Source organism: Aedes albopictus, chromosome 1 (assembly GCF_035046485.1).
Source record: "Aedes albopictus strain Foshan chromosome 1, AalbF5, whole genome shotgun sequence".
In the NCBI taxonomy this organism is placed as follows: Eukaryota; Metazoa; Arthropoda; class Insecta; order Diptera; family Culicidae; genus Aedes; species Aedes albopictus.
In genome coordinates, this window is record NC_085136.1 from 312,922,785 (window position 1) to 312,931,618 (window position 8,834).

Sequence of the window (8,834 nt, forward strand, 5' to 3'; positions counted from 1 at the left end):
CCTTGAAATCCCCTTACTTACTTCGAAATACCATTGAAAACCGTTATTGTTTTGCCCTAAAATGCTTCTAAGAGACCCTCATAAACCATATGAAATGCCTCGAAACGCCCCAAAACCTCTTCTAACGCTTCCTAAAGGTTCCTGAGGTCCCCTGAAACGCCCTTAACACTCCTTGAAACGTACTTGAAACGCTCGTAACACTATTGAAGCGTCCCAGAATTCTCGTAGTCCCATTGAAACGCCAACGAATCTGTCGGAATGCCCTTCAAAACCTCCTGAATTCCCCTGAAGTCACTTGGGACCCTCCTTTTTGAGCTCACTTGAATTTTCCCGGGAACTGGAAACCCCCTTGCCCAAATCCGAAATGCAACACCGATCTCAAATCTGAACGCACCATTGGGAAACTGAAAATCTAAGCTTTTCAAAATGCTAAAAGAGTTAGGTAAGAAAGAAACATTCGAAATCCCAAACTTTATGTAGATGACGGTCTGGTTTCAGCGAGAATTACCCAAATATGAACTGATAAGCGTGGTTTTCCTTATACGGTGAGATCCGTGCAACAAAACGCATTTCTTCTGATTGAAACCATATGAGCCATACCAAACATGTGCTCAGCGTATTGTGCATCAGGTAGCTAAACCGTTACTGATCAGTAAAAATCTCACTTCTCCGCATCACCACTACTACCACCGATACAATTATTGATTAATCCATGTCTCCTTTGTGAATCGTCAACCTCAAACCTCTACTTTTAGGGTATTTAATAAGGTAAAAAGCCGCAGTGCCCACATGAAGTCGCATAGACCCCAAGACGCAAGTGACCAGTTGCAACACCAACTGCAACTCCACCAACAACAGTTGCAACAACAACAACAGCAACAGCAGCAGCAACAGCAACAACAAACGTGCTCAACGTAAACAAAAGCCAAGTTGACAGTTGCCATTGTCGCTGCCTGACGGCAGCCATGGCACTGTCCCAACGAAATCCAAGCGGAAAAAAGACATTTTTCAGAGACAATCTTCAATCAGTATATGTTTACAAGTGAAACACAAACCGAATGCCACCTCGAAATTAGTAATCGTAAAAACAAATAAGACAAAACAAAAAACACACCTGAGCAAATCACTGAAACGGAGGTTGTTAAAACATAAACAAATGCAAATAAATACGTCAAAGATCCCACAGAAATAAACAAAAAAAAAGTAGAACAAAACTGAAAACTGAAACTGATTACATTCATACATGGCGACCATGTCGCCAACTGCAAATTGTCAAATTATCATCAGCATTGAAATATATACAAAACTCATAAGGACTCACACAGATGTTCACTCACACGCATACATTGAAGTACACGAACTTCCAGTTTAAAAAATTATACATAAAGTATCTATTTGACAGTGTAAAAGCTCTCCATATAGGACATACGTTTAGACTTAAGAAGAGAAAAAACTGTTTTGTAAACTTTTTGTTGTTGATCTTTCTACACTTTAACACAGAGAAGTAAAAAAAAACAAATGAATCTAGTACATAATCCATTGTGTAAATAATGAGAATTGTTATTGCCGAAACAAAAAATATGATGGGAGACAAGTATCTCGCAGTCTTTTAAACGGAACTATTTCTTAGCAACGTAAGAGGGTGCATCAAAAATCAAAACTGGAACAACAGAAAAAAACAACCGTGGGCGTGGCCTTTTTCGTAGTGTAAACAAGAGTCATTTAGAAAAAAGCAAAATAGGTCCGAACAATGAGCCCCCACCCTCCTTCCCTTTCATTATATAACTGTTTCTCTTTCTCGTGCACACAGACTCACACTCACACTGACTCATTCACTCACTTTTTGACAGTAGAACGTTACCATGGCAACCGTTACCAACCCGGAAAACAACTGCAACTCTACATAGATGACTTTTAATCTTTCCAGTATTATAGAGAAAATTGTCAAACAAAAACAAGTGTCAAACGGATACCGTTTTCTTCGGAGTAGGCAATCGTTCCTTCCTTGAGAAACTCTTTCGCTCTTTCTCACAAATACACTCTCGAAGTAGAATAGATAAAAGCAAGTTTATCCCACACACACACACATACACTCTTTCGCAAATAAAACATAAATAAAAATGGAGAGAAATGAAGTAAGAAACATGGTTGTACCTAGAAACTAAGTGTTGATCGATGTCCTAATTCTAATAAAACCATATTATTACCTACTCATAAGAAGTAACCCACTCCGTACTCAGAGAGCGAGAATGAAGGATTGAAAAAAAAAACGAAAGAGCAACAGAGGCTAACAACTGTGCCAGTGTGAAATGGTATTTGTTGCATATATTTATTGACACTAAGTAAACAAACAATCTGCTCAGTTTTATTCTCTTATTGTGGTGTTGGCGTGCGCCTATTGTTTACCGTCACCGAATGTAACGCACATAAAGCATGGCTCAAAAATCGATGGCAATAACTCGCTCACTCAATCCGACATCTCAAAGCCACGAGCATATTTTGACGAATCTCTCTATTGTTTTTAAGTAACGAACTCTCCTTCTAACTATCGAACGGACAAACGAAGCGCCAAAAGCCGAATCGAAACACCCAATTGTCAAGAAGAGTGTGATCGCAGCAAGCAGCTTTTCTATTGATTGTGATATTAGTTGCTCGGAAACGACGAGTGAAAATAGGAAACGATAATCGGAAATCAAGCAAACCGTAGCGAAACTCTTTACTGTCTTCTATTATTAATTGTAGTGGAAACTGAAAAAGAAAACTGGAAATGCTCAAAATAGTCTGTTTTTCAAATACTGTACTTTTTTATTAACTTCACGTAGCTGCTCTACTACTCTCGTCTACAATTATACTTAGCTGAGACTCGGTACACTGAACCGAAACATCCGCCTGTCATCGGATGACAATTTGTTGAAATATGACAACTGTCACAATGACAGCGGTTTGTTTGGGTTCCGTGTCCCAACAGCAAACAATAATCATAGCAACCAAATGAGTGAAACGCTGAACACAAATCTCAAAACCGAATCACGTGAGCCAACTTTGATGGCTCACTAACAGGCAAGTTCACGCTCAAACCACCACCATACTCTGTGTTGTGATTTGTATCTATAAGTACATCTACTCGGACAATTCAAAGAGAGAAAACAAAAACACTCGAGTGACAAACGATGGGCAAATCAATCAAATAGCGTGAAGTTCAATTGGAAATTACACTGGAAGAAAACAGCATTTGGAAATCGAAACAATAAAAAAGCAAGGGCAAACTAAGGATGACGATTTGTTTCAGTGCAGTTTCCAATTCAAGAGGGTTGATCGCAACGAAAGATCCGTCTAAGATTTTTACAAGATACAACTTTGAATTCAGAAATCCTTAAAGGATTCTCCACAGAATCTTGAGAGAATTCTCCACAAAATCATGAGCGGATTCTACACAGATATCTGAGAGAATTCTCCACAGAATCATGAGAGGATTCTCCACAGAATCCTGAGAGGATTCTCCACAGCATTCTAAGACTATTCTCAACAGGACCCTGAGAAGATTCTCCACGGAATTCTGAGAGAATTCTCCACAGAACTACGAGAAGATTCTCCACATAATTCTGCGAGGCTTCTCCAAAGAATCCGAAGAGGATTCTCCACAGAAACCCGAAAAGATTTTTCTCAGAATCCTGAGAGGAATCTCCACAGATTCCTAAGAAGATTTTCCACTGAATCCTGAGAGGATTCTCTACATCATTCTAAGAGTATTCTCCACAGAACCCTGAGAGAATTCTCCATGGAATTCTGAAAGGATTCTCCACAGAACCCCGAGAAGTTTCTCCACTGAATCCTGAGAGGAATCTTCACAGCATTCTAAAAGTATTCTCCACGGAATCCTGAGTGGATTCTCTTATGACTCCTGACAGGATTCTCCTCATAATCCTGGCAGGATTCTCCTCAGAATCCTGACAGGATTCTCCTCAGAATCCTGCCAGGATTCTCCTCAGAATCCTGACAGGATTCTCCACAGAATCTTTGGAGGATTCTCCTCAGAATCTTGGGAAGATTCTCCACAGAATCTTGGGAGGATTCTCCATAGAATCTTGGGAGGATTCTCCACAGAATGTTGGGAGGATTCACCACAGAATCTTGGGAGGATTCACCACAGAATCTTGGGAGGATCCTCCACAGAATCCTGAGAAGATTCTCCACAGAATCCGGAGAGGATTTTCCACAGAATCCGGAGAGGATCCTCCACAAAATCCGGAGAGGATTCTCAACAGAATCTGGGGAGGATTCTTCACAGAATCCTGAGAGTATTCTTCACAGAATCCTGAGAGATTCTCCATATAATCCTGAGTGGATTCTCTTCAGACTCCTGAGTGGATTATCCTCAGAATCTTTTGACCATTCTCATCAGAATCCTGAAAGGATTCTCCTCAGAATCCTGAGAGGATTCTCCTCAGAATCCTGAGAGGATTCTCCTCAGAATCTTGAGAGAATTCTCCTCAGAATCCTGAGAGGATTCTCCTCAGAATCCTGAGAGGATTCTCCTCAGAACCCGGAGAGGATTCTCCTCAGAACCCTGAGAGGATTCTCCTCAGAACCCTGAGAGGATTCTCCTCAGAACCCTGAGAGGATTCTCCTCAGAATCCTGAGAGGATTCTCCTCAGAATCCTGAGAGGCTTCTCCTCAGAACCCTGAGAGGAATCTTCCTCAGAATCCTGAGAGACTTCTCCTAAGAATCCTCAGAGGATTCTCCACAGAATCCTGAGAGGATTCTCCACAGAATCCTGAGAGGATTCTCCACAGAATCCTGAGAGGATTCTCCACAGAATCCTGAGAGGATTCTCCACAGAATTCTGAGAGGATTCTCCACAGAATCCTGAGAGGATGCTCCACAGAATCCTGAGAGGATTCTCCTCAGAATCCTGAGAGGATTCTCCTCAGAATATTGAAAGGGTTCTCCTCAGAATCCTGAGCGGATTCTCCCCAGAATCCTGAGCGGATTCTCCTCAGAATCCTGAGCGGATTCTCCTCAGAATCCTGGGCGGATTCTCCTCAGAATCCTGGGCGGATTCTCCTCAGAATCCTGGGCGGATTCTCCTCAGAATCCTGGGCGGATTCTCCTCAGAATCCTGGGCGGATTCTCCTCAGAATCCTGGGCGGATTCTCCTCAGAATCCTGAGCGGATTCTCCTCAGAATGCTGAGAGGATTCTCCTCAGAATGCTGAGAGGATTCTCCTCAGAATGCTGAGAGGATTCTCCTCAGAATGCTGAGAGGATTCTCCACAGAATCCGGAGATGATTCTCCACAGAATCCGGAGAGGATTCTCCACAAAATCCGGAGAGGATTCTCCACAGAATCCGGAGAGGATTCTCCACAGAATCCGGAGAGGATGCTCCACAGAATCCGGAGGGGATTCTCCACAGAATCCGGAGAGGATTCTCCACAGAATCCGGAGAGGATTCTCCACAGAATCCGGAGAGGATTCTCCACAGAATCCGGAGAGGATTCTCCACAGAATCCGGAGAGGATTCTCCACAGAATCCGGAGAGGATTCTCCACAGAATCCGGAGAGGATTCTCCACAGAATCCGGAGAGGATTCTCCACAGAATCCGGAGAGGATTCTCCACAGAATCCGGAGAGGATTCTCCACAGAATCCGGAGAGGATTCTCCACAGAATCCGGAGAGGATTCTCCACAGAATCCGGAGAGGATTCTCCACAGAATCCGGAGAGGATTCTCCACAGAATCCGGAGAGGATTCTCCACAGAATCCGGAGAGGATTCTCCACAGAATCCGGAGAGGATTCTCCACAGAATCCGGAGAGGATTCTCCACAGAATCCGGAGAGGATTCTCCACAGAATCCGGAGAGGATTCTCCACAGAATCCGGAGAGGATTCTCCACAGAATCCGGAGAGGATTCTCCACAGAATCCGGAGAGGATTCTCCACAGAATCCGGAGAGGATTCTCCACAGAATCCGGAGAGAATTCTCCACAGAAACCGGAGAGGATTCTCCACAGAATCCGGAAAGGATTCTCCACAGAATACGGAGAGGATTCTCCACAGAATACGGAGAGGATTCTCCACAGAATCCGGAGAGGATTCTCCACAGAATCTGGAGAGGATTCTCCTCCGAATCCGGAGAGGATTCTCCTCCGAATCCTGAGAGGATTCTCCTCAGAATCCTGAGAGGATTCTCCTCAGAATCCTGTGAGGATTCTCCACAGAATCCGGAGAGGATTCTCCACAGAATCCGGAGAGGATTCTCCACAGAAACCGGAGAGGATTCTCCACAGAATACGGAGAGGATTCTCCACAGAATACGGAGAGGATTCTCCACCGAATCCGGAGAGGATTCTCCACAGAAACCGGAGAGGATTCTCCATAGAATCCGGAGAGGATTCTCCACAGAATCCGGAGCGGATTCTCCACAGAATCCGGAGAGGATTCTCCACAGAATCCGGAGAGGATTCTCCACAGAATCCGGAGAGGATTCTCTACAGAATCCGGAGAGGATTCTCCACAGAATCCGGAGAGGATTCTCCACAGAATGCGGAGAGGATTCTCCACAGAATCCGGAGAGGATTCTCCACAGAATCCGGAGAGGATTCTCCACAGAATCCGGAGAGGATTCTCCACAGATTCTGGAGAGGATTCTCCACAGAATCTGGAGAGGATTCTCCACAGAATCCGGAGAGGATTCTCCACAGAATCCGGAGGGGATTCTCCACAGAATCCGGAGAGGATTCTCCACAGAATCCGGAGAGGATTCTCCACAGAATCCGGAGAGGATTCTCCACAGAATCCGGAGAGGATTCTCCACAGAATCCGGAGAGGATTCTCCACAGAATCCGGAGAGGATTCTCCACAGAATCCGGAGAGGATTCTCCACAGAATCCGGAGAGGATTCTCCACAGAATCCGGAGAGGATTCTCCACAGAATCCGGAGAGGATTCTCCACAGAATCCGGAGAGGATTCTCCACAGAATCCGGAGAGGATTCTCCACAGAATCTGGAGAGGATTCTCCACAGAATCCGGAGAGGATTCTACACAGAATCCGGAGAGGATTCTACACAGAATCTGGAGAGGATTCTCCACAGAATCCGGAGAGGATTCTCCACAGAATCCGGAGAGGGTTCTCCACAGAATCCGGAGAGGATTCTCCACAGAATCCGGAGAGGATACTCTACAGAATCCGAAGAGGGTTCTCCACAGAATGCGGAGAGGATTCTCCACAGAATCCGGAGAGGATTCTCCACAGAATCTGGAGAGGATTCTCCACAGAATCTGGAGAGGATTCTCCACAGAATCTGGAGAGGATTCTCCACAGAATCCGGAGAGGATTCTCCACAGAATCCGGAGAGGATTCTCCACAGAATCCGGAGAGAATTCTCCACGGAATCCGGAGAGGATTCTCCACAGAATCCGGAGAGGATTCTCCACAGAATCCGGAGAGGATTCTCCACAGAATCCGGAGAGGATTCTCCACAGAATCCGTAGAGGATTCTCCACAGATTCTGGAGAGGATTCTCCACAGAATCTGGAGAGGATTCTCCACAGAATCCGGAGAGGATTCTCCACAGAATCCGGAGAGGATTCTCCACAGAATCCGGAGGGGATTTTCCACAGAATCCGGAGAGGATTCTCCACAGAATCCGGAGAGGATTCTCCACAGAATCCGGAGAGGTTTCTCCACAGAATCCGGAGAGGATTCTCCACAGAATCCGGAGAGGTTTCTCCACAGAATCCGGAGAGGATTCTCCACAGAATCCGGAGAGGATTCTCCACAGAATCCGGAGAGGATTCTCCACAGAATCCGGAGGGGATTCTCCACAGAATCCGGAGAGGATTCTCCACAGAATCCGGAGAGGATTCTCCACAGAATCCGGAGAGGATTCTCCACAGAATCCGGAGAGGATTCTCCACAGAATCCGGAGAGGATTCTCCACAGAATCCGGAGAGGATTCTCCACAGAATCCGGAGAGGATTCTCCACAGAATCCGGAGAGGATGTTCCACAGAATCCGGAGAGGATTCTCCACAGAATCCGGAGAGGATTCTCCACAGAATCCGGAGAGGATTCTCCACAGAATCCGGAGAGGATTCTCCACAGAATCCGGAGAGGATTCTCCACAGAATCCGGAGAGGATTCTACACAGAATCCGGAGAGGATTCTACACAGAATACGGAGAGGATTCTCCACAGAATCCGGAGAAGATTCTCCACAGAATCCGGAGAGGATTCTCCACAGAAACCGGAGAGGATTCTCCACAGAATCTGGAAAGGATTCTCCACAGAATACGGAGAGGATTCTCCACAGAATACGGAGAGGATTCTCCACAGAATCCGGAGAGGATTCTCCACAGAATCTGGAGAGGATTCTCCTCCGAATCCGGAGAGGATTCTCTTCCGAATCCTGAGAGGATTCTCCTCAGAATCCGGAGAGGATTCTCCTCAGAATCCGGAGAGGATTCTCCACAGAATCCGGAGAGGATTCTCCACAGAATCCGGAGAGGATTCTCCACAGAATCCGGAGAGGATTCTCCACAGAATCCGGAGAGGATTCTCCACAGAATCCGGAGAGGATTCTCCACAGAATCCGGAGAGGATTCTCCACAGAATCCGGAGAGGATTCTCCACAGAATCCGGAGAGGATTCTCCACAGAATCCGGAGAGGATTCTCCACAGAATCCGGAGAGGATTCTCCACAGAATCCGGAGAGGATTCTCCACAGAATCCGGAGAGGATTCTCCACAGAATCCGGAGAGGATTCTCCACAGAATCCGGAGAGGATTCTCCACAGAATCCGGAGAGGATTCTCCACAGAATCCGGAGAGGATT

The 8,834-nt window shown here is 45.6% G+C and overlaps 1 protein-coding gene across 1 annotated transcript in view; it reads left to right on the forward strand.

Annotated features, from left to right (window-relative positions):
• The window catches only part of LOC109423574 (serine-rich adhesin for platelets), a 243,770-nt gene extending 240,593 nt beyond the window's left edge, over positions 1-3,177 (forward strand). Inside the window, exon 9 of the mRNA XM_062860911.1 lies at positions 756-3,177. Coding sequence (XP_062716895.1) covers positions 756-918 — 163 coding nt within the window. The 3' untranslated portion in view covers positions 919-3,177. The remainder of the gene's footprint in view (positions 1-755) is intronic.
• Positions 3,178-8,834: the final 5,657 nt, after the last annotated feature.